Source organism: Lolium rigidum, chromosome 6, assembly GCF_022539505.1.
Source record: "Lolium rigidum isolate FL_2022 chromosome 6, APGP_CSIRO_Lrig_0.1, whole genome shotgun sequence".
Taxonomy (NCBI): domain Eukaryota; kingdom Viridiplantae; phylum Streptophyta; class Magnoliopsida; order Poales; family Poaceae; genus Lolium; species Lolium rigidum.
The window spans coordinates 278,342,981-278,367,743 of record NC_061513.1 but is presented as its reverse complement, the minus strand read 5'-3'; the positions used below and the strand labels follow the sequence as shown (position 1 = coordinate 278,367,743).

The window sequence follows — 24,763 nt, the reverse complement described above, 5'->3', positions numbered from 1 at the left end:
GAGACACGCTACAACATCCGTCTAATCAGAGAAGATAAGAGAGCGCACAAGGTAACAGATAAATACTACACAAACATAACCCAGCTAAATACACATATCCCCTTCAACAAAGCGAAGAGGCAATGTAAAAGGCACTCAACGGTGAACAAGTTTTATTAGGTAGCCATTGTAATAATGCTATATTACTACACAAGTTATTAGCAAATTATTAGCATCAACATAAAGGTGTAAGTTGTTCTATGATCAAGTCATACAACTCCAAGTCGTCCATAACCGCGGACACGGCTTATCGATAAGATGTACACCCTGCGGGGGTTGCCCAAATGTAACCATACGCATGCTCGACCCACTTACGACGAGTGGATGTCTCACAACAAGACCGTTCCCGGTTCAACAAGAAAGTCTAGGGGGCCACCCAACTAAGCTACCCGTGACGAAGTCCGGCCGTACTCCGAGACGGACCCGGAGGTTGCGTAGGCGTCTAGGCGGGCACTAACGGCCAAGCACTAGATAAGTCGTCTAGCAATTATGCAAGTACGATGCATGTAAATAAACCACCCGAAGGCAACAGGAAGTAAACACCCGAAGGCAACGAGTAATAAATATGCGTGCACCAAATAAAACCAAGGTTGTGGCCCCCTTTTCAACTAACTTGAGAAAAGGTAATGGGTGAGGGGGGTCCCAGTGAATCCCCACGCATGGGTAGAGCGCTTAATCTCGGAACAGATAACAAGAACTCGGGTCCTAGGGGACATTAGCGAGTCAAAGTTCCGATGTTTTCGCAAAGGGGCTCACAGATGCCTCTGCTTACAATTTTAGTTGTTAACAATTAAGTAAAGCATGTGTATCTCCAACAACCGATATAGCATGTGATAACCTCCCAACAACCCAACATATCCCGATAACAAATCGAGATAAACAACGAGCCTAAACACGCCTACGACTCGCAAGGCTCAAACATCAAGCAACGGCTATGGGTGAGGAATGATACATATAGGATTATTATGGTAAACAAGTGGAATAGGACACGTGACTCGATAAAGAATCGCAACATAAGGATAGCAATGCGAGGGAGAGAGTAAAATAGGTGAAGAGAGAGGGCTCGCCTGTGGAAAGCTGCAGAAGAACTTGTCGGAGAACTCGTCGTATCTCACATCAACACTTCGTGATCCTATCCGGGAAGAAGCAAATGCTGGAACACACACAACGTATGCAAGTCTTACTACTACGGATAAAGAAGATCCAGCATGATGAAGATGATATGCATGACATGGCAGATATGGTGCAATGCAACTTATCCATATTAATCGGAGTCGGAACCCTGGACAATCAAATTATAGTTGAAGTTACATTCCTACCGCCAAAGTTAAGTGTTGATTAGCATGGCAAGACATGGCAGGGGTGCGCTACTTCAATATTAAACGGAGCGGGAAACCTTAGGTGGATATCCGAAATACTCCGCATATATGTTAGGTATACATGCACAACTATCAACGCGCGTCATGATGCGAGATGCAAACAGATGAATGGATGGCATATTCATGTTCCTCTCATTTTTCTGATCAAAATTCATATAGAAAACATTTTCAAATGAGTTATCAATTAAAAGTTATTAGCAGTTTGGTTTTTATTATTTAAAATAGACTGTCAGGTTTTATTTTAATTAGAAAAGGACCCAGAAACATATTCAGCCGGGGGGGGAGGACCCCGGGTTAGTTTTACGGAGGTTCAGGGGGTTATCATGTAAACTGACAGAGATATGGATTGCGGGTTGATATGCAGAAAAATGCAGGGGCCTCGGTGCAAAGATTTCAGATCTGGATCTGGCAAGGATTTCTCACCGAGGGGCTGGCTAGCCCGAGCGGCTGACAGGCGGGCCCGCCGGCCACGTGGATGCTGAGCTGGCGAAGCGTGCGGGAGGGCGCGGAAGCTGTTCGACGGAACGTGATGCTGTGCGCGGCGCAGGAGATGGCGGTCACCGCGGCATGGCGCGGATGCGCGCGGACGTTCCCGGGCACCCCTACTGGCGAGGCTTGGTGCGCTGGAACCGTCTCGTCGGCGCGGACCAGATGGTGGTGGTGATGTCGCCGGAAGCTCGTCGGAGAGACGCCGACGTCGAGGATCTGCGGCGGAGAAGGGGTCGGTCAACACGGGCAGCACACTAGAGAGGGAGATAGGGAGCGAGAAGAGGTCCGGGAGACGCGCCATCTCACCAGGGGCGCGTGGATATGGTCGGAGAGGCCGGGGAGGGATGGATGGCGACGCCATCGTCGAAAACGTCCGACAGCGACGCGAGCGGAAACGGTGAAGATGGCGAAGGCTGGGGAGGTTCCCCGGCTCGATTGGAGGTACTGGAAGGTCGGGGACGTCGAGGCGCACCCGCCGATGCCCTCAGAACGACGCGGGGTACTCGGAATCGACGGGGAGACGGCGAGGTGAGCGGCGGTGGTATCTCCGACTCTCACAGGGAAGAAGGGGGAAGAAAAAGGGAGAGCGGCGGTAGGTGGGAGAGAGGCTAGGGTTTGCAGCGTAGAAGATAAGGAGGAGGGGCGCGTGAGGGAGCAGGTGGGGAGCGGCGCTCGGTGGAGGACCACACGCGGCCATGGGAAAAGGCGTTCACGCCTCCTGCGTGAAGGGGAAAGACGACAGCGAGGAGGAAAAAGAGGATACCCCTTCGTCCAGGGAAACGGGCCTCCAAGGAAGAGAGGCCATGGGCCTGGTGGATTGGGCTGCGACGGTGGAAGAGAAAAAGAAGGAAAGGAGGATGGGCCAAGAGAAAGAGAAGAAGGGAGCTGGGCCAGAGGGAAAGCCAAGGAAGAGAGAGGCCCAGAAGAGGGGTTTTGTTCTTTTATTTTTCTCGGTTTATTTTCTAAACAATTTAAATCAAACCCAATTCTATTTTGAATTGAAACAAGGATGAGAATGAGATTTCAACTTTAGTTTTCAACATATTTATCTTATTTGTAAACAAAACAAGACACTTTTAAAATTCAAACATTTCTTTGTTGAGAAGACTTAATTATGAAATAAGAATATGAGAGAGAGATATGGATTTTATCTAAAATGAAAGGTAAGGGAGGGTTTATAAAATAGTTTTATTTTGTGAAAACATGGATGATATGATGCATGATGCATGATGATGCACAAAATAAAAACAACAAACAATTCTAATTAGGGGTGCTACCCGGGGCCGTTACACTCCTCCACCATGAGTTTCTCTATGCTCATAGGGACAATCGGCTATGAAATGGCGCTTGTCACCATAATTGTAGCACGATCTTGTTTTTGGCCCCGAGCTCTTGAACCCACTTGAGTTGTTTCTCTTGATGTTGTCTTCCTTGGCCTTGGATGGATCAACCCAAAAGGTTTTTGCATGGAATTTCATGTGGTCATTGTAGTGGTATTCCAAATCATCCGGATAGGACGTACTCCAAGATGTCCTATATGGTTCTTGAGGGTTCACTTCTTCCACGTAGTTGACCGCCAAGGCAAGGTTGGCCCCTTTTGACATCCCAATAGCTCGATTGCGAGAATCATGAGAGTTTTGCTCAAGCACCTTGAGAGCTTGCAACTCATGCACCGCTTGTTGAGAAGTGAGAGAGGAAAAACATTCTCTCCCAACAAGAGTCTTGACATCAATGGGTTCAAACGGCATCATGCAATCAATATACTTGTCTTTGATCCAAGAGTCATCAATGTGTTTGGCACCCACATTCCGGAAAGCATCGGCAACAGTGATAAGTCTTCTATACATGACTTCATGATCTTCATCCGGTAGCCTCATGAATCCTTCGGCTTGATTCTGAAGGGTATTATACTTGTTCCTTCTCATGCTTTCACTTCCCATGCAACTAGCGGCCAAACCATCCCAAGCTTCCTTGGCGGTGGAGAAATTCCGAACACGAGACAATTCCTTTATCCCCACACTAGTTTGAATCATGTGCAAGACAATGTCGTTGAGTTGATTATCAACCGCTTCTCTTCTAGTCAACTTGTCGGGGTTGTAAGGCTTGAACCCTTCCAAGATGATTCTCCAAAGTTCATTGGAGGCACTGCGAACATGAGAGCGAAACTCAAATTTCCATGTATCGAAATCTTTCTCATTAAACTTAGGTGGGTCGCCCCGAATGTTTATATGAGGATGGGGAACCGGTATATCGGGAGAGAGGAAAGGCGGAGCCACTTAATTGTAGCTAACACCTCCACTAGTTCCCCTAGGAGAAGCAACAGGGTTTTTAATAGTGTTTAAGTTATCACCATTCAAGGGAGTGGTAGAGGAGGGTAATGCCGAAGCATCTCCCTCGTCTAACTCACCCTTGTCCTTTACCTCTAAGGTGGGGATGACGGAGGGAGCCGCGGGAAAACGGTCGGAAAACATTTTCATCAAGGTTTCCATTTGGGTTTCCATGGCGGATCTCAAGGATGCTTCCACCGACTTGAGATCATCCATGGAGACCGGCTTTGCGGCCCCTTCCGAAGGTGCGTCATCCGACATAATCTTAGGCGGTTAAGCCCGAAATAAGAGCCGAAGCTCTGATACCAATTGAAAGGATCATATGCCGCACCTAGAGGGGGCGTGAATAGGTGCTAACCAATTTTTAGTTCTTTTTCAATTTAGGCTTGACACAAAGGTAAATTCTCTAGATATGCAGCTATGTGAATTTACCTATATGACAAGGTCAACGACTAAGCAAGATATGGCAACACAATATATAGGGGAGATAATATGATAGAGGTAACCGAGAGTGGAGCACGCGGAGACACGGAGTTGATTCCCGTAGTTCCCTTCCTTTGCAAGAAGGTACGTCTATGTTTGGAGGAGTGTGGTTGCAACGAAAGCCAAACCAACGCCACGAAGGCTTCACTCAGGTCTCCTATGAGCAACGCCACGAAGGCCTAGCCCACTTCCACTAAGGGATTTCCTCGAGGCGGAAACCGGGCCTTTACAAGGTTCTTGGGGCACACATCCACAACCAAATTGGAGGCTCCCAAATCTGTAACAACACAACAATCAACACGAATACATCAACAACAAACAACTAGGGATCCAAATAGGAACACTAGCAAGGGGGCCCTCAACAAAATGAGGGGGAAATTCAAATCGCTTTGGTGAAGATGTAGATCGGGGTCTTCTCCTTCGATTCTCCAAAGTACAAGGGATTTGGGTGGTTGAGGGAGGAGATCCGACGAATTTCGTGTTCTTGGTGGAGCAGCAATGGTGGAGGAAGATTTTAGGGTTTGAGCTAAGGAAAACCTTTGGAGAAGAAGTACTATAAGTACCCCCCCCCCCCGAGAAATCCAGCCGTTGGAGGTTTGGCCGGTAGTACCGGCCAGGTTGGGCCGGTACTACCGGGCGCGGATGACGCGAGCCAACGGGAGCGGGCCACGTGGCCATGGTCGAGCCGGGTCGGGAGGGGAGGCCAGAGCCTCCGGCCGGGGTACCGGCCGAGGTACCGCCGGGGCTCCAAACTCCCCTGGCAACCATCTGCGGAACAAGGCCGCTCCCCGGTACCACGGGCGGTACCACGACCGGAGCCTCCGGCCGTGGCCAGGTTGGTGGTACCGCCAGCAGCACCCTCTCCTCTTCTTTTCATTTCTTCTCTTTTTCTTCTTTCCTTCATTTCTTCCTCTTTTCTTCTTTGTTCTTCTTCTTTTCTTCTTTGCTCTTCTATTCTTTCTTCCAACAAGAACCACCCAAGAATAGCATAGCATATCTTCAAAACTCTTCAACTTTTGGGCATACCGATCAACGCTACATCATACAAATCTTATATAACAAAATAATCATATAAAATTATTGTCATCAACACCAAAACCACTTACTAAAGGAGATATGTTCTTTCACCGTCCATGAAGCAAATGACCCGACAATATGTGCGTTCATGCTATATTTGTCAACAAGCCAAGCCGGAGCGCCTACCTCCAGCTGGGTTACTTCAGCCATTGCCTGTGCCTTCGTCTCCCTGGGAGACAGCTACTATGGACTTCATAGATGGCTTACCACCGTCCAAGTAGTACAATTGCCTACTGGTGGTGGTTGATAAGCTGACGAAATATGCACACTTTATTCCACTTAAACACCCATACACTGCCAGCAAGGTTGCGGAAGTGTTTGTTGACAATGTTTTTCGTCTACATAGTATGCCGCAGAGTATCATCTCTAACCGTGACCCGTGTTCACTAGTCAATTCTGGCAGTCAGTCTTCAAGGTCACATGAACAAATCTGAAAATGAGTACAGCTAACCACCCGGAGACGGACGGGCAAACGGAGCCAGTTAATCAATCTGTTGAATTCTATCTGAGGAGGTGTTTTATCAGTGCACACCCACAGCATTGGGCTAAGTGGATATCTCTCTTTGAGTTTTGGTATAATACCAATTGGCATGCATCTCTAGGGAAAACTCCATTTGAGCTGCTCTGTGGTCGACAACCGCGATACTTTGGCATCACTGCATCTGATTCTATATCATCTGCTGATACTCAAGCTTGGCTGCAGGAACGTGCTACTATTCTGGAATCTGTCCGTCAGCATCTGCTTAGAATGCAACAGCGCATGAAGGCTCAAGCAGATAAGCACAGAACTGAGAGAGAATTCACGGTCGGTGATAAAGTTTTTCTTCGTCTGCAGCCTTACATTCAGTCTTCTGTGGTCAGGCGTCCTTCTCACAAGCTATCCTTCAAGTTCTTCGGGCCTTACTCGATTGTACAGAGGATTGGGAAGGTGGCTTTTAAGTTGGCGTTACCAGAATCTAGCCGTGTCCATCCGGTCTTCCATGTTTCCCAACTGAAGCCTTGCATTGGTTCGCCGCGACAGGTATTGTCCCAGTTACCTTCTCCTGACGATATGTTCCAGGTACCAGTCCGTGTGCTTCAGCGACGAGCTCGTCAAACGGGGCACCGCACAGTCGCCCAGGTCTTGATCCAGTGGAGTGGATCGACGCCGGCTCAAGCAACATGGGAGGACTTGGACTCTCTTCGCCAACAGTTTCCTCGAGCACCTGCTTGGGGACAAGCAGGTTTTCAAGAGCGGGGGATTGTCAGCGACCCTGAAGCACCTGAAGCAAGCGTCGCCGACAGCAACAAGGACGCGACGCCAAGCCCAAGCAAGGAAAGGCCCAAGAGGACGAAACAAGTCCCGAAACGCTATGCCGGAGAGGAATGGGCCGACTAAGCTGGTACCAGACGAGATGGTTATTTAGAGGGAGGAAGCTAGTCTGAGAGGTTAGGTTGTAATTAATTGGATGAACTGGTTGTGCCGGAGAATATGCTCAGGGAGGTTGGGTGGATAATCGAGCAACACCAAATTCCTTGCGCGATCTGTGTGTTCCTGTGATGAATTGGGTCGATCTGTAGCTAGGTTCTTACACAACATGAGTTCAAAACTTCGTTTCTATAAATAGAATTTACTAAGAGCATCTCTAGCCGATCCCCTAAAATTTAGAAGAGCAAATGGCGCCGCAAAATAGAGGAAAAAAAATGCTCCTCTAAACGGTGAACGCCAGATCCGATCCCCTATATTTCGATGCCGCATTTCACAAATTTTATATGAATGAACTAAAACTCGCACATAATCCATACATTTCACACATAGTTCATACAAACAAACAACTTAACCAAAAATTTAAACTAATTTAAACTAAAACTTAAACTTAGCGGCCGCCTAGGGACGTTGCAATGAACGAGATGAATGTTTCGAGGCAGAAGCCCTTTGCGGTTCACCGGTGCCGACCATGATGACACTTGCGGTGTTGTTTTCCTACATAGAGAGTCCAGCATGAAGCCTTTAATTATATACCTCACCTTGGACCTCAGTCTTAGGGTGAATACCTAGGACCTTGTGTATCAGGTGATCACGGTGCATTTGCACCGTTCTCTTCTTGGTATCGCTTTGTTGCACTACCTTCTTTCAAAGAATAAGGCGCACGCGTGTTCAAACGAACTTTAACCATAAAAGTTGTCAATCTTGATTATATTATAAGTATTCCCTCCGTCTAAAAATTGATGTCTCATTTTTTTAGATATAGACGTATCTAGATGCATTTTAGTTAGAGATGCTTCTATATCTAGATAAAGCGGAAATACCTATTTTTAGACGGAGTGAGTAATTAGTATTGTTGGATTTGAATTGAAAAATATATTTTTAATGATACTAATTTTATACAAACAATCTTTATCTATTTGAAGTAATTTTTGATCAAACAAAAACACGTAAATCGATGACGTCTTATTCCTTGAAATGGAGATAGTATCTAATAACCTACACCGTTCTCATATATATAGTGTAATATTGTTGATGGTCAACCCATTGGTGGAATATTGCCTTTGAAGGCGTCTCTGACGGGTAATGGGCTGGGCCTTATTTATTGTGGCTTTGGGTAGATGATTGACCGAGTTTTATTGTGGATTTGCTGACTCACGATGTATTTGTTGATTGATTATCCTCGTAATAAAATCCACAGAGTCCTGGTATAAGATTTTTTTCCTGACGTGTCTCATACTGTCTGTTATTTAGGTCTACACAAATGTCAGACGTCAATATTTTCGGAAACTCTGAAGAAAATTTATCTCTTACTGCTCGCCCTACATACCTCACCGCCGACGCCCCACGCCCTCTCCTCTTCCTCTAAACGCATCCGCCCTCCCTCTCACGCGCGGCGCCGCCGCCATCGCCCTTCCCCATACTCCCCCTGCATGGCGTCCTCGAAGAAGGTGGTGACGCGGGACGAGTGGGAGCGGAAGCTACGCGACGTGAAGATCCGCAAGGAGGACATGGACCGGCTCGTCATGAACTTCCTCGTCACCGAGGGCTTCGTCGACGCCGCCGACCGGTTCCGCCTCGAGTCCGGCACCCAAAGTATGTATCGTACGCCTAGCTTGCCTGGACGCTGCTTACATCGAGCCCCAGCGCACTTGAGTTTGATGGACAATTGGACACTGAAGTGTTTGTTTGTACTAGCCGACATTGACCTGGAGACCATCACGGATCGGATGGAGATGAAGAGGGCGGTTCAGTCGGGGAACGTCCAGGAGGCGATCGACAAGATGAACCATCTTAACCCCACGGTTCGGCTCTCTGCCTCTGTTTGTACCAATTTTTTGTTTAGGTTTGGACGTTCGACTGTCTGAAAAGTCGAGCAGTTATGAGTACTTCGATGCATGCCTGTATATCTATTAAAGCCTCATCATCGAAACAATACTTGTTTTTCATTTAGAAGTTACTCTTTTTCTACATGGAACTTATACATGTGCGTGTCAGAAAGTACTAAATCTATGACTGATTGAGAAAACTATATGTGCCTCTTTTGTTGCCGCAAAGTATATATCGATAGTGTTTGTATACTGCTGAGTGAAGTTGTGTTTATTGTATACTACATAAAGCTGGTGTAGGGTTTCAGTTTAGAATAGGATGTGGCCGCATCCATGCGTAGAAGGTTTTTTCCTATTAAAGACTTCGTTAGATTTGAAACTTGTTTCTTGACTCTAATTATAACATGCAGATTCTGGAGAGAAATCCCCAAGTATACTTCCATCTACTGCAGCAAAAGCTGATAGAGTTGATTCGTGTGGGAAAAATAAGTGAAGCTTTGGAATTTGCTCAACAAGAACTTGCACCAAGAGGCGAGAAAAATGTAATTTATAGTAAAATTATTTCTCTTACTTCAGTTAGGATTCAGGGTTCAAACCTGTATCAATCGCAATGCAGTTCCTCCAGTTATCTTGGTTTTTGTTTTCTTGTTTTTGTAATACAGTACCACTGTATTACAAAGCTGTAGCACTTCAGTTAAGACCATGCTTTGATGTTACTGCTTCTGAATTTTTGGGAATTTTGCAGCAAGCCTTTCTCAAGGAAATAGAGAAAACGGTAGCACTTTTGCTTTTTGAAGATGCAGAAAACTGTCCGTATGGGGAACTGTTGGATGTTTCTCACCGCTTGAAGACGGCAAATGAAGTCAATGCTGCAATTCTTACAAGTCAAAGTCATGAGAAAGGTAAGTACCAACTACCAAGTAGCACATGGATGTATAATATCAATTTTATGATTTTATGCCACTAAGGTGTACCTGCACGCTTGAGCCATAAGAAATGATAGCAAACTTCTTACTCTAGAATAAGCACCGTTTGGTAAAGTAGATTGAGACTGACAAGTGTATGTATTAATCTAGAACTATTTTAGCTTTGAGAATTATGTTAATCTAGAACTATGTAGTGGGACATGATGTATTTTATAACTGAATTAATTAGAAGGTTACATATTTACATATCAGTATAAGCAGGTATTGCAATGCTCAAAACAAGTAGTTCTTAAGCTGATCATGTGTGACCAGCGATAAATATAGAACATACTGATAAACATTGGTCTTATAACTGCATAGGGATATTGTTTAAAATCTTGTTGATATGTGCTGTTGAAATCAAAACTCGATGTAACACTGGAATTTAAATTTTGGACCTTAGTGATGCATGATGTGTTGCTTTTTGATGTTCCTTTCGTACATCAAAAACAGATTGAAAGTTTTGCGTGGTGCTTAGGCTCTTCAAATTGCTATCATACTTGTGCCAGACTTTGGCTTTATTGAAAATCATCGATCCTAATCATAATGTTTACATATGGCAGATCCAAAGCTCCCTAGCCTGTTGAAGATGTTGATATGGACTCAAGACCAGCTGGACGAAAAGGCGGCATATCCGCGGATCAATAACTTCTCCACTGCCGCACTAGAAGATCCGGCTATATGAGCTGCTGCTGCTCAGGTGTTGGCAAAACCCCGACATAAGAAGGTCTCGCGCTCTAGTGTTGAGAATGTTTTCGTGAATCACATTTTACTCAGTGGAAAATGTCTGATTTCACTTTTCACTGAACACGGGTATTTATCAAAACACACAGAAGAAGAAAAAAAAGTCAACTTCGAGATACTATATGTCCTCAACAGCATTCCATTGGTTGGAGGAGCTGTATGATATCATCATCATCGATATATTTTCGAGATATTTCTGACCGAGTGCACACTGACAAATCAATGAGCCACTCATCCGATAGCACCTTGATAGTACTATGGCTAGTGTATGGGATGGGGTTGACCTCAAAATTTTGTTCCGTAGTCTCAGGAACTGTATAATCGCTGTCTGGAGCTGGTTAACTTAGTTGCTCCTGTTTCCTTTTCTGATGAAGAGGATACACATATTTGGATGTTCCATCCGTCTGGTGTACTCGGTAAAATCCTTCTATGCAATAGTCAATAATGGTGGGGTTGTCCTTGTACTCACTTACGAAAATATTGTCCTACCAGATGTACATAGTACCCGGGAGGATCAGAGCTCAGTGTAACAATAAGATAATTTTCTGTTTTTACCGGGGCCTTTTCCAAGAAGTGCCTTCCGACAAGGCGCCCGGTCCTGGTGGTTTTACCGGGGCATTTTTCAAGAAGTGTTGTCATAGTTTTAAAAACTGAACTACCGGTTCAACCGGAAACCAGAACCGGAGCCTCTGCCGGTTTCTTAAGCTCACTGGACCGCATGCACTGTCGACCTGGAATGAACGGCCTAAACCGAGTTCTGGCAGCATACTAACATAGGTACTTCTCCTTCGAATATTGGTTTGAGGAGATTAGGGGTCCAAATGAGAAACAGTTTATTTCGCATGAAATTTATTCTCAAGTCTTCCCAGTCAATAATACTATTATGCTTTTGTAATTTAGCTTTAGCCAGAGCATAAAAATACTATTGTAAAGCACACAATTCCAACCGAAGTGGGCTAAATCAGTAGGTCAAACCTTCTCGGTTCAGTCCCACATCCTGAATGCATGCATCCACATCCTAAGTTATTTTAAAAAAAAAATCTGTCTAACTCCTACATGCCTAGTACTTCCAGATATGCATTCATGATGCACGTTGGAGTGGACTACTTGGACTGCTTCCTGATATGGCCACAGGCCCGATCAAAAGTCTCAAGACTAGGCGGCGCACGATCCAACGTCTCGAGGCTACAGCCTACAGGGCCCCATCCAAAGCATTTCTAGTGCAGTAAGTTTCCAATCAACTTTAGCAGTACTATCGTTTACCTGTAGAAGCATGGTTATTGCAGTAGATATTCAGCAGAAATTTCAGATACAAAATTGCATTTTAGAATATGAATCGTAATATCAATATAATAGGTTTGAAACCGTTCAGGTGTTCACAAATAAGAATAGCTGTTAATTATGATCTCTATTTTCCGGGGAAGGGGCATTTTTGTTCATTGATTATCCTCATCAAGAATACACGATTACGCTAAGTTTCCTTCATATGTTACTTCATTTCTGTTCATAAAGCCAACAACGTTCACCAGCAGACAAGAAAAAGGGGAAAAGGAAAAAAAGAGAAAAGTAGAGAACAACATGAATGTATGCACAGTAAATCAGTGATGCCTTGCTTCTACCGGAATAAAAATGAAGGGGAAAAAGATGGAAAGATGCCCTTGCCAGAGCCAGGAATAAAGCTCGAGCAAGGTACTATGAGAGAGAGAGGGAGAGAGAGACGGGGAGAGAGAGGGAAGAAGGGAGAGAGAGAATGGTAATGGATGTCTCAGGTGCTGTCTCAGGTGCTGTGCAATGGTGGGAGGTGTGGCAGCTGCGCATCCTCGTCCTTGCTAGCGTGCTGAATCAGGGCATCCTCCTGGTAGCTTCCGTCGTGCGTAAGTCACCCATCAGACCCTCCTGGTTTAGACAATTCCTCATTTGGCTAGCATACCTCGGCAGCGATGCCATTGCAATCTATGCGCTTGCCACCCTCTTCAACCGTCAGAAGAAGCATAGTGGACACGGTGTCCTGGAGGTGTTGTGGGCGCCTGTCCTCCTCATACATCTTGGTGGACAGGACGGCATATCCGCCTACAACATCGAAGACAACGAGCTATGGACGCGGCACCTCCTCACCTCGGTGTCTCAGGTCACCGTGGCTGTCTACGTCTTCTGCAAATCATGGCCAGGAGGCGACAAGAGGCTGCTGCAGGCAGCAATATTGCTCTTCATCGCGGGTATCCTCAAATGTTTCCAGAAGCCCTGGGCTCTCAGCAGAGCTAGCATTAACAACCTAGTGAGCTCTGACGATCCTATTTTGAGGTCGATAAACACGTCTGAGCTCAAGATTGATCCGCTTGAAGATTTCATTGACAAGGTAAGGGCAACCATTTCTGGTGGGGATGTGCCCAATGATACACCAGCCACGCGTGTGGACTTTGCTCCTTATAAGCTATTCGTGGACCTTCCATCTCCTTCCCCAGGTGATCGGATGAAGATGCTGTTGTCCTTCTCAGCACTGGATGCCTTCTCTGTGCATATTCAGCTGCAATTTTGGCTCCGTCAGACCTTCCTACTCCTCTACACCAATGAAAAGATCCGAGTTGACGAAGATCCGAGTTTTCAGACCATGATCAGCGTTCTTGTACGTGCATTAGCCATATGCCTTCCGTTTGCAGCCATAGCCCTCTTCCGCCAGAGTCACAGAGAAGCTTACAGTAAACAAGATGTCGTGGTTACATTTATCTTGCTCTCTTGTACTGCGGCCCTGGAGCTTTACATCATTTTCGTACACATCTTAACAAAGTACTGTGAAAATCTTCCGCCAAGACTTGTGGCTGTAGATAGTCTGGTTTCACAATACAACCTTATAGGACTCCTTATCCGCAACAAAGAGCATTCCAAGAAGATGGTGACCCTGGGATTCTTTGGATTCACTGACTTCCTTCAGCAACGTTGGCCCATGAAGTCTTGCCGCTCATCCTTCAAGATTACAAAGGAAGTACTCAAGTATGTGAAAAGCGGGTGGGATCAACACATAAGTGATGTTTCCACTTACAGGAAGTTCAGTGACAACAGGGGCCAGTCTACTCTTGAGCAGCAAGGATGCTACCAGGAACTGGGATGGAGCATAGAGGGTGCATTCGATGAGAGTGTTCTCCTTTGGCATCTCGCCACTGATTTCTGCTACTACATCGACACGGGTGCATCTCCTTCTCAGTGCACGCAAGATTCATGTCCTGGTGTTTATGCATGCCCTGCTTGGTGCAGAGGATCTGAGCATCACGAACGGGCCGTCCGGTGCAGAGAAATGTCCAACTACATGATGTATCTACTGTATGTGAATCCTGAGATGCTAATGGCAGGCGCTAGACGGAACCTTTTCACAGCCGCCTATGACGAACTGATGGGTATCATCACTGTGGGTGACAAAAAGTCACCTGTGGAGGAAAGAGATCTTACGCAGAGGATAATTTTTGCGGTGGATGTGGGAGGATCTCCACCTCCAGATGGTACTCAACGGGGGGGCATTACCCATCTCGCTTGGAGCATTGCCAAAGTGTTGTCAGGTCTGCCTGAAGAGAAGATGTGGAATGTGATTGATGGCGTCTGGGTGGAGATGATGTGTTTCTCTGCTGCTAGATGCAGAGGGTACCTGCATGCCAAGGGTCTGGCCACGGGCGTGGAGTACCTCACCTATGTCTGGCTCCTACAATACTACATGGGAATGGAGACGTTGGCAGCCAAACTTCAGAAGGTGGATCATCATCGCAAAGGAGTAGCGCATGGGGATGGTCCTTTAACTTCTCATGCTACCGGTCCATCAGGATCAAGTGGCGCACATGCAGAAGGTCAATCTGCTGGTTACCGGGCCAGAGATGATCCGACGGAAGAAATCGTCTGACTCCCGACTGTATTTACAGACCCTAATATTTCCCTGTTTCCCGTTGCTATGTTTGTTCTTTCTTTTTTGTTTTGAGAGGCTATGTTTGCTCTTTCTGTGTGACTATGCATCTTTTTTCTGTTGTTTAACGGGAAGAATATCTCGCTCGTGCTTTTTTTGCGCTCTACTTTTTCCAGCGATGAGTGATTGAGTAAGGAAAATGAGTAGCAAAAATGGCACCAACAAGCACACACATTATTGCTACTTCAATTAAAAAAGGTAGACCGGACAGAGTAGTTCTGTTCAGTGTTCATCACCAATAATACACGATAATGCTTCGAAATTAAGTTCCCCGTCGTAGCTTACTTCTTCAGTTCTGAATTGTTTGTCTCTCACCAGCTATGCGGAAGATGGGCTTTTCTTCCATGCTGAATCAGTGGCCTACCTGTGCTCCAACACCTATTCCAGATCAATATCCAGTACTGCTATTCCCCTCTCTATATCTGTCACGATCCTACAGATGTTTAGGTGTTTTGCGTTCAAAGGCTTTGATGGCCCTCTTGTAACTCTACATGTCTAATTACATGTGTTTAAACACTGCTACATAATATATAAATTTTCCCTCATTCATGAGAACTGAAATATCTACTATGACATACAATTCTTGGGCTCATATGATACAATTTTATCCCGAGAAGAACTTTTAAAACATAAAGCACATAACTAATTGGGGCAAAACTAGTTTTGTCGTCCGATTTACCTTTATGTTATACCCAACTTTATTGCTGCAAAAGAAGTGATTTTGTTACTTGTTAGGGCATCTCCACCCAAATGGTCTATTCAGGTGTCGGACCAAAACACAAGCCGCAGCGGCAGCCCTAAAGACTGCCGGTAGCGCGGGTGGCCTATTATTGTGTCAAATACTACCATGTCTACCGTGAAGATCAGGGCTCGGCCTTGGGGCATGGGTAACGCGCGTCATGTAAGATTGACCACATAGACCTCCTTGGCAGAAACACGAAAGAGTCGGTCAGCCTATTACTGGTGTGGTGTATAACGTCGTGGCGTTTTCCCAAGCGAGATGACAAGCGTCACCGGCAGTTCCTGATGTATGACGGTTCACCTCCCTACGCCAGTGTTAATGGCGTCCCGGTCACTCCACCTACCTGCCCTGGCCATCTAAAAAAATGGGGCCACGGCTCTCCCACACCTCCTTGCTGTCTCTCTCTCCATCCCCGCCTCTCTCGACCTCGGCACAATGACGACAAAGCCGGATGCTCCAATTGCGGCGGCAATCGGCCCTACAGCCTATGGATTGGGGGAGGTGCATGTCCTCCACGAGAACGCCTTTCCGTATTGTCGAATAGGCGCCTCCCCATAGGCTAAAATATAAGTGTGGGTGGGTGCGGCTTGCTGCCTGTCCCGGAGGGCAACAAGCTCCGGAACAACATTGAGTGCCAGGGGCAGGAGCGGTGTTTGTTTATGTTTTCTTCTTACATTGTTTTCTTGACGTTGTTCTACGATTTCTTGCTTTTTTCGTTGTCTGTTTCTTCCAATTTCACTTATTGGGGTTTTATTTTGTTCCGTGTGTTGGCGTGTATGTTGGCAAGCGCGGTTCTTGCTCTTGCTTGTGGGTGATCCATCTTATCTAAGCGCACCTCGGCAAGTGCGTCAGGTTGGTTAAAATGAGGTTACACCGGCATATGTTGCCATGTTTGGGGGATGCCCCTGCCAAGTCGCAACACCGAATGCTTCAGTTCGAGGAAACGTTATCATTTTGTTAGACTCGGTAGGTGATGGAGCATCCCTCGTGTTCTGGCAAGACCCGTGGATAGACGGCCTCTGTGTGGTGTCGATCACGCATGCGGTGCCCGACCTTGTCAAGCATGCTAATCGGCGGTGTAGGTATGTCAGGGACAGGCTCCTAACCCACGCTTGGGCCACTGACATTGCTGCCCCCCTCTCCGTTGACGCTGTCGTCTAGTATCTCCATCTGTGGGCAGCTGTTGAGGCCGTGCATCGCGGCGACGATCGTGACGCTTTCTTATGCAAGTGGATTCTAGACGGCACTTTCACCTCGCGTTCTCCATACCTGACGCTCTTCGAGGGGACGACGGTCCTCCCTGGAGCTGCAAACGTCTGGAACTCCTTTGCGCCCTTATAGTTCAAGTTTCATGCTTGGCTGGCGCTCATGGGTAGATGTTGTACGGCTGATCACATGCGACGACACTGCATGGCCACGCACACCACTTGCCCTCTGTGCAACGTCGACGACAAAACCCTCGTTCACATCTCCCTCCTTCTCCTCCGTGGTCTGGGCGGGTGTGATCACCGCTCTTCCTTTCGCCTTCCTTTCGCCCTTGCCATGGCAAACGGTCGATTGGTGGCCAGCAATCGTGGATCACCTTCCGGCAAGTCGTCAGAAGGAGGCTAACTCCATCATCATGCTTGTCCTCCGTGCTTTTTGGCTGGAGGGCAACAAGCGGGTGTTCAATACCCACAGTTCGACGGCTGCGCGTGTGTTGGCCCCTGTTTTAGGGACCTGGGACAGCTGGGCTGTTGGTAGAGGTAGGCCTCAGGGAGATGTAACCTAGCCATGTGTTTTAGGTGCCTTCAATGCCGTGGGCTCGTTTGTTGTTTTGGGATTTCTTCCCCTCCTTTTCAACTTAATACAAAACGCGTAGAGCTCTTGTAAAAACTAATGGGTAGGCTGTCTTAGTCGTCCTAGCGACACGGGCGCATAAACCGCGCGCATGAAAAACTCGAAGTCCACTACCGCTGACTCCTTCGCCTTTATTACACTGCTGATACCTTCTTCATCGGCCCCGTTATGGTTGGGCCCCGCTTTGTCGGGTTTCGCTTCCTCCCGGTTCCGGTGCATGTGCCGTTACCATCGGCGGTCTAGTTGGTGGGGTTAGTGGGGTCTACGAAGCGGCCGGTGTCACACATCAAGCGCTCGATGCCGAATGACAGTGGTGCTGCCCATGCGTTGTGATCATTCATGGAGTCCTGTGCCATTTTGTGAGGCACTAGTAGTGGTGTGTAATAGTAAGATTAGTAGTATGGAATACTGTGTTAATAGCTGTAAGGGTAGTATCGGTATTCCACCTGTGGTTATCGTGTTATAGTTGGTTAGGTCTATATAACCTACCTCTTGTATCCTGTTGCAAAAAACCAAGATTATAAACTCTAATTTTATTTCCTGCAATTTATCGATCTGAGCCCGAGTGCTCCAATTTCCCTCTTTTCCATCGATTTATCGTTAGCGATCCATCACGATCCTGACAGAGTGGTATCAGAGCGAGTTGGATCCATCGGACTGCTCCCACCCTTTCCCTCCCCCTTTCTCTCTTGCAATCCGATTCGCAATTCCCCACCTTCCCTCCCTCGCCGATTCCATCGATCCTAGTCGCACCGGCGACCCCCTTTTCTTCTCCACCCTTCCTTCCCACACCAACCGCACCGGCGGCGATTTTTTTCCCTCCCTCCCGTCTCCTCCATCCACGAGGTTACCACATCCCAAATTGATTTGGCTGTAAAATCCTCCACCGAGCTCTACTGCCATCATGCCGACAAGAACGCGCACACGATCGTCCTCACACGATCGCTGGGGAGACGACGGACCGATCATCCGCTCGGCAAGGACAACAGACGCCGAACTCGGATGGCGATGATGGCAAGTATGCAGTCAACTCTCGCCAGAATCGCGCCGCCCGAAGGTACGCACACCGCCGATTTCCACACGCAAAACCAGGACCGTGAATTCATCACTCCTCCGCGTACAAGCACCACCCTTTCCTCCACCGCCACCTCCTCTCCCATCTCTAGCCACATATCGACCAGCACCACCGACTCCTTCTCTTTGCCAGTCCACCACACCTCTTCCACCGACCCATCCACCATGCCATCAACTACTGCTTGTGTCGCTCCACGGGTGTTTGGTGAAATGCCGACACCAAACTCTGGGCATGGAACACATGTTATGGCACCTGGATATGATAACTGCTGCTATGGATATCCACATCAGATACTATATAAAGGGTGGACGGATTCACATTCTGGTGATGGCAACACAGATCCATGTTGAGAGCTATTTGTAGAAACAAATTGGCACAAAATTACCTAATAATCCAGCATATGTATGTTCATCAAGGCATGGTCATTGTAGTTTCTGAAATTGATGTTGTTACTGAAGTTTCTGAAGCTGCTACTGACGACGGGTGTCGATGTTGTCGCTGCAATATGCAGCTGCTCCTCCCCGCACACAGGGAGGACATGGTGCAGCACTAGGTGCCCTGGCCGGATGCGAGACGACCTCACCTTGAGCTGGTGAATCGAAACGAGCGGGAAGTCGAAATTTCCGGCCGGGGCTGCTTGAGGAGGAGGTCAGAGCAGAGGCGCAGAGCAGGTTGGGGACGCCTCCAAGGGGGAGCTGGTGGAGGTGGGGGAACCCGGCGGCACGAGGTATCTGCATCTTAGTGGACTGGAAAAGATACTTTGTTATTCCTAACTTTGTACTTACTTGCAATTTTGCATCGCCTACAATGATATGTTGTCCTTATATCAGGACCTTAAAAGCAAGAAAAAAGATCAGGTCATGTCGGCATATGATTCTCTCTTCAGTTTTCCAATTTATGAATTTCTGCAATTTTGATGATTCTTTTTTGCTCAGCTTTTAAAGAGCATAATGATTGCAACTACTACTTCTTCAGTATTAAATTTACAAGTTTCTAAATTGTGTTCCGTTGATACGTTTCTAAATTGTGTTCCGTTGATTGGCAAGGAAGTGGACGCGGTGGGTTCTGTGAAGGGGTAGTTCATGCTGGGTTTCATGCTGCGGTGGTCCTCCTGTTGGTGATCTTTTTCCTGAATTCATTGGTATGCAAACTGTATCTTTCCCCTCAAACTTTTTCCTCCTTCAAAGAAGTCTGGTATCTGGAGAGATCACTCAAGCACATACATAGTTCGATTCGTTTGGGTAAATGCCGAAACTGCCATAGTGTTCTACTGTATCTGTGTGTTGTTGTATATAGTTGCGGTCAACGAATATATCAGAGACTGTCTATTTTATTTCATCTTCTTTGTGTTACTTTTTATCCCCTGGAGAGATCCCCTGTTGTATATAGTCAAGCATATCATAATAATATTTAGGCATAGTAGAAACATTAGCACCTAGCTCACATAAGCATAGCATTCAGATTTAGGGATAGTATGAGGGGAAGTGATATCAATATGGCCGAACTCGAGTTGACTGAGTTACCAAACTGAAATTGTGTCTCAGGGTGTTTTCAGTTACCTTATAATGTGATGGTTTCATTTTTAATCTGTGCACTATGTTTTTGCTGACAGCAGTAAGCATGAACAAAACATTTGTGATATTATGTAACCATAACTAAGTATATTAGTCAAAATAACTACATAGGTCAAAATAACATACCGGTGACTGAATTGGATCAGCACTTGCGACAGTAATACTCCTCGGCGCTGGATCAAACAATCTCGCATTCGCACGCAGCTTCCAAGCACCGCGTGCCGCCACCTTCGCGAGGACGTCTAGCTCCAGCCCGACCCGACCTGGCCGCCTCCCCCCACCCACAACCCCCGCTGCCCCCGTGAACCACCGCGCGCAACCTACGTGCATCTCCCTCCTCACCTCCATGTAGTGGAGAAGCTTCATCCACATGATGGCCAATGCGGGCCGTGGCCACAACCTATGAACGCCTCGATGCCCTGTCCGTGCGCCAGCAAGGCCTGACTCGAGAAGCTACAACGCGATGTAGCTGACCTCGACCCAGGTCACCGCGCGAGGTCGCCGTGCGTGACAACGAGGACCAGTCCCGAGCACGTCCCACTGCAACTTCATCGTGACACGGCGCCGGCCGGGAGCTGCGGGCTGGTCAGCTCATCTGCGAAAAGGGGGGCCACTAGCTCCTCAGTGGTGATGTTGCGGTGGATGCGCGGCTGGCCCTCCTCGACGCGGACGTGGAGCCGCTGCTCGCCGACCTGGGCATCCACCGGCTGATCCGTCACACAACAGTCTCGAATCGGCGGTGCTTCTGGAGTTGGTGGTCAGGCGCGCTCAGACGAGCGCGGAGCTGTGCCAGTGGACGGCGGGTCGGGAGAAGGCCGCGCGGGCGTTCTTGCTGGCCGACGAGGCGTTGTGGGGCAAAATGGAAGGGAGGGAGGAGACGCCGGCGACCTGCCTGAGGCTGGATTGGAGTGGACAGGGAGTGGGGAGACAAGGCAGAGCAGGTGCGGGGAGGATGGGGATGAATCGACCGATTTGGGAATCGAGGAGAGGAAGGGGATGGATACTAATTTTACTGACTAGACTTCGTCACTTCTTCACTGCTATATATGGCTAGACTTCCTCACTCTTGGCTCCCATTATATCGCCTCTCAGCACAAACTGAGGCCAATTGTACTGATAGGTTTGTCAAGCTTAAAGCTAAGACAGTCATCAACACGAAAAGGCAATTCCATGCCATTTCTAATTTACATCCTGATCAAAGCAATCGGATTACAAATCTCTCGAAAAGAGATATTTTGTTTCTTAACAGCTCATACAAGTATGGAAACGTAAACAATTCACACAGGCATTCTTTACCCAAAAAACTCACACGAGCATTTCAAAAAACTAAAACTAACACTGAAGAGTAGATAGCCTCATGATTTTAAATTTCAGTTTCGGAAATATTTCGTCTAACGCTGAAATCACTAACATTCATTTAATTTCAGTGATTCATGTTTGCAATTCGGCCGAAGGACCAAGATTGTCTCTTAAAACTCATTAAAATAATTAGTTGGATTTTTTAAATTCGTGAGTACAAGTGAAGTCTTTGAATTTCTTGGCCACTAGGTAATTATTTTGGGTTGTACCAAAAACACCAAATTTCGTTGCAATCTCATTCAAAATGGTGTCCATGGATAACGCTAACACGGGCGCGGCGTGTCGCCGCGCCATTGCTTCCTAGTATCCACATCAGATTCATAGTTCTTGTGTGCAATGTGGAAGCAGAAATCTGTGTGAGCAATATGTTGATGAAGTGCAGCAATCTTATGATTTTAACAATCTCATTGGCCGAAGTGTGTCATTAGCCTGTTTGTTTGGGTCATGTGGCTGGTCAGTTGTCGGCTGTCATGTATGTACGAGGAAAGCTTCTGTCGCGAGAAAAAGCTCGTTGTTTCGAGTTTCACTGTTTGGCAACTTGACTGGATGTCTGGCTGCGAACAGATGAATTCTATAAAATACCCTAGAGTACCGAAAATATGTATTTTGCGCTGATTTAAATTTATAATGTATCTATGACCATAAAAATCAAGTATGAGGTAGACTGATTTGCAAAATTCCCGTATACTCATATGTATGAGGTGGTCCCGTACATGCAAAATTCCCGTATACTCATATGTATGAGGTGATCCCGTATATGCAAAATTCCCGTATACTCATACGAATGCATACCAGATACCTCTACCATGTACACGATGCCAGACCCATCCAGCTGAAGAAATAATTTTTGCGGAAGTAACCTTGTATGCACAAACTGCTTGTACGAGACCCACGCAGCCACGCTCGGTCGAACTGTTTCGAGGCAGCATGAATAAGATTCAGTCCCGGGTGGCAGTTTACCTGACGAAATGTCCTAACCAACAAAACGTTTTCCCAGCTAAAGAGAAGCTGCGGGAAGCATCTCCCGATGTGCTTTTTCCAGTCTGCCTATTCCGTGCGATGGCTTCGGCAAAGCCAACAGAGAAGCTACCCCGTTTGGTTCGTTTTGAAGGCTTATTTTACTGGAAAGCTAAAAAAGCCCAAACAAACACCCCCTAAGAGCAACTCTAACAGAGCCCCTATTTATCGGCACTGAAAAAAGCGAGTTCAGTCTCCCGAAAAACAATTTGGTTGCGGAATTAGCGATGGCGCAGAACAGAAACCGAAAAGGTGAACCGAACTCGATGAAATCAAACGTTGCGGGAAACCAAAATTTGCAATCACACTCATTTCGTCGCATGAAGCTAAATTCGTTCATAATTTGTACAATACTAGGCAAAATACATGCATATTGCACGTACATTACGATCTAGGCACCTAAATTCAACTAGAATTTTAGTCCCCGGAGTGACTATACTGTCACCGGGGAGCTAAACGAAGCCGGCGGAGGGTTTTTGCTCGCCGGTCTTCCTAGGCGAGGACGACCGCCGCCACTTCGACGACCGCCGCCTCCGAGGTGCTCCCGCACGCTTGAGGCGTCCCGGAGGCGTCGTCGTCGTCGTCGCCGTGCGGGGGCAGCGCCGGCAGAGGAGGGATGCACGCCGCGGCAGCGGGGGGCGCCTCGGCTTTTTCTTCCGCCGCCTCCTCCGCGCGCGCAGTAAGGTACGCCATCATCTCCGGCCACTTCCGGACGGCCCTCCTCCATGCGCCGATGGAGCGCCTACGCCTGCCGAGCTCCGGCGACGCCCGTGCACCCGGTGGACGCCGAGTGCACCTTCCGGCGCCGGATCGGCCACCTCCCCTACCCACGCGTCTAGCACGCGTCATTCCGGACGGAGGGGAGCTGGCCGAAGCGGCGGCGCGGCCTCGGAGCGGCCGGAATTGCTCGTCGGAGCGGGGACCGGGCGGCGTCGGAGGGGAGTAGGGTTTGCGAACCGAACTCCCCTCCGCGAACCCTTTTAATAGGGGCCGTGCGGGGAAATGTTCGGGCCCCTGAACTCCGTATTCGGGCCGGCCCATGTTTTCGGTCACTGATCGGCGCACGTTTTGGCCCGAACCCGTAAAACCGCCGGAAAAGTTCGGTTCCAGCGGGATTTACGGGCTCTGTTAGAGTTGCTCTAAGCGTCGCTACTATGCGCTGCCGGCAGATTATCCCTTAGAGCGAGATACAACAGAGCCGGTGTTCGCTATCTATGATGAAGAATCTGACGGCTGCTCAAATGATCATGTTCACGTATTAACTGGTACTCCCGAGCAGCTGGCATATGAAGAAGAGCAACCTGAAAATAGTCAAGCTCTGAAGTGCTTCAGGGAGCCAATATTCAGTTCTGAGAAACATACTGTTGGTCGTGCTGGTGTGTTCAGTTTGACAACTGAGCAGAAACCTGATACCAAACTGTGTGGTAAACATGTGAAACCACAACAAGTCAACAACCAGCAGTGGAACATGCAGATTACTGAAGCAGGAAGAAATGAATGGGATCCAGGCACCGTGCAAATCATGCTGGAAGTTCCTGTGGTTGTTAAATGGTCTTCCTTGGAAGTTAGTGTGCCTCTGTCAGTTCAATGGGATCCAGGAGATTTAGCACCTCTTCACTCAAGCAAGGCTGAGCCTGCTAGGGAACTTGGTTATGTGGCTATGTTAGTCCCTGAAGTTATGAGTTTATGCATCCAAGATGGCTCTTATGTACAGCAGCTGAGAGACTCAAGTTGCAGCGTGTTGGTAACTCATCAGAGAAGAAAAGAATGGCACCCAGGAGCAGATACAATTCCAAGTTCAGCATCAACCAGAGATAATCGATTCCACTGTGGAGTGCCATCAAGGCTGATAAATCATGGAATCCAATTTTTTTGGGATCCAGGCATTTTGAACCAAATGCATATTATGCCATTAGTATTCTCTGCAAGTTACAAGGAACAGGAGGTTGCCTTGCTGACCAGGAGCTCATGTCAAATACTTCTTGCAAAGTCGCAACGTTTACATGGCACAGCTCAATAACCGCTTGCCGGAGTTGCCTACATCCTAAAGTCGACATCACTGAAATAGATACTGAAGAAGTTGTGGTCAAGGTAAACGGTGGCTACTCAATAATTAGTCCTGGGAGACCTACTGGTGGTATATTCAGTTTCACCAATGAGATGAAACCGGATACTGGATTGCTTGTTGTGTGTTTCAACAACACCTCGGATAATGCATTCAGCGAAGAGGCTGCAGATTTTACATTTCCACATGGTCCTGGCATCTTATATGAGCTATGGTGGTTGACCAAAGGGACTGGATATGTATTGAGACATCTATTGGCTGTGAAGTTTGGTACTCACAATTGGCGTCCTGCAAATTCAGTGCAGCAAATAAGAAACATTGCAGCGCTGCTTTCTTTTCATCAGTGCATATT

At 47.3% G+C, this 24,763-nt stretch overlaps 1 protein-coding gene across 1 annotated transcript; it reads left to right on the top strand.

Annotated features, from left to right (window-relative positions):
- Positions 1 to 8,692: 8,692 nt before the first annotated feature.
- Positions 8,693 to 10,858, top strand: LOC124665399 (protein GID8 homolog). Its single transcript, XM_047202811.1, has 5 exons — positions 8,693 to 8,855; positions 8,958 to 9,064; positions 9,499 to 9,630; positions 9,834 to 9,990; positions 10,617 to 10,858. Exons 1-5 carry the CDS (start codon positions 8,693 to 8,695, stop codon positions 10,736 to 10,738), a joined length of 681 nt encoding a protein of 226 aa, XP_047058767.1. The 3' UTR covers positions 10,739 to 10,858.
- The last annotated feature ends 13,905 nt before the right edge of the window (positions 10,859 to 24,763 follow it).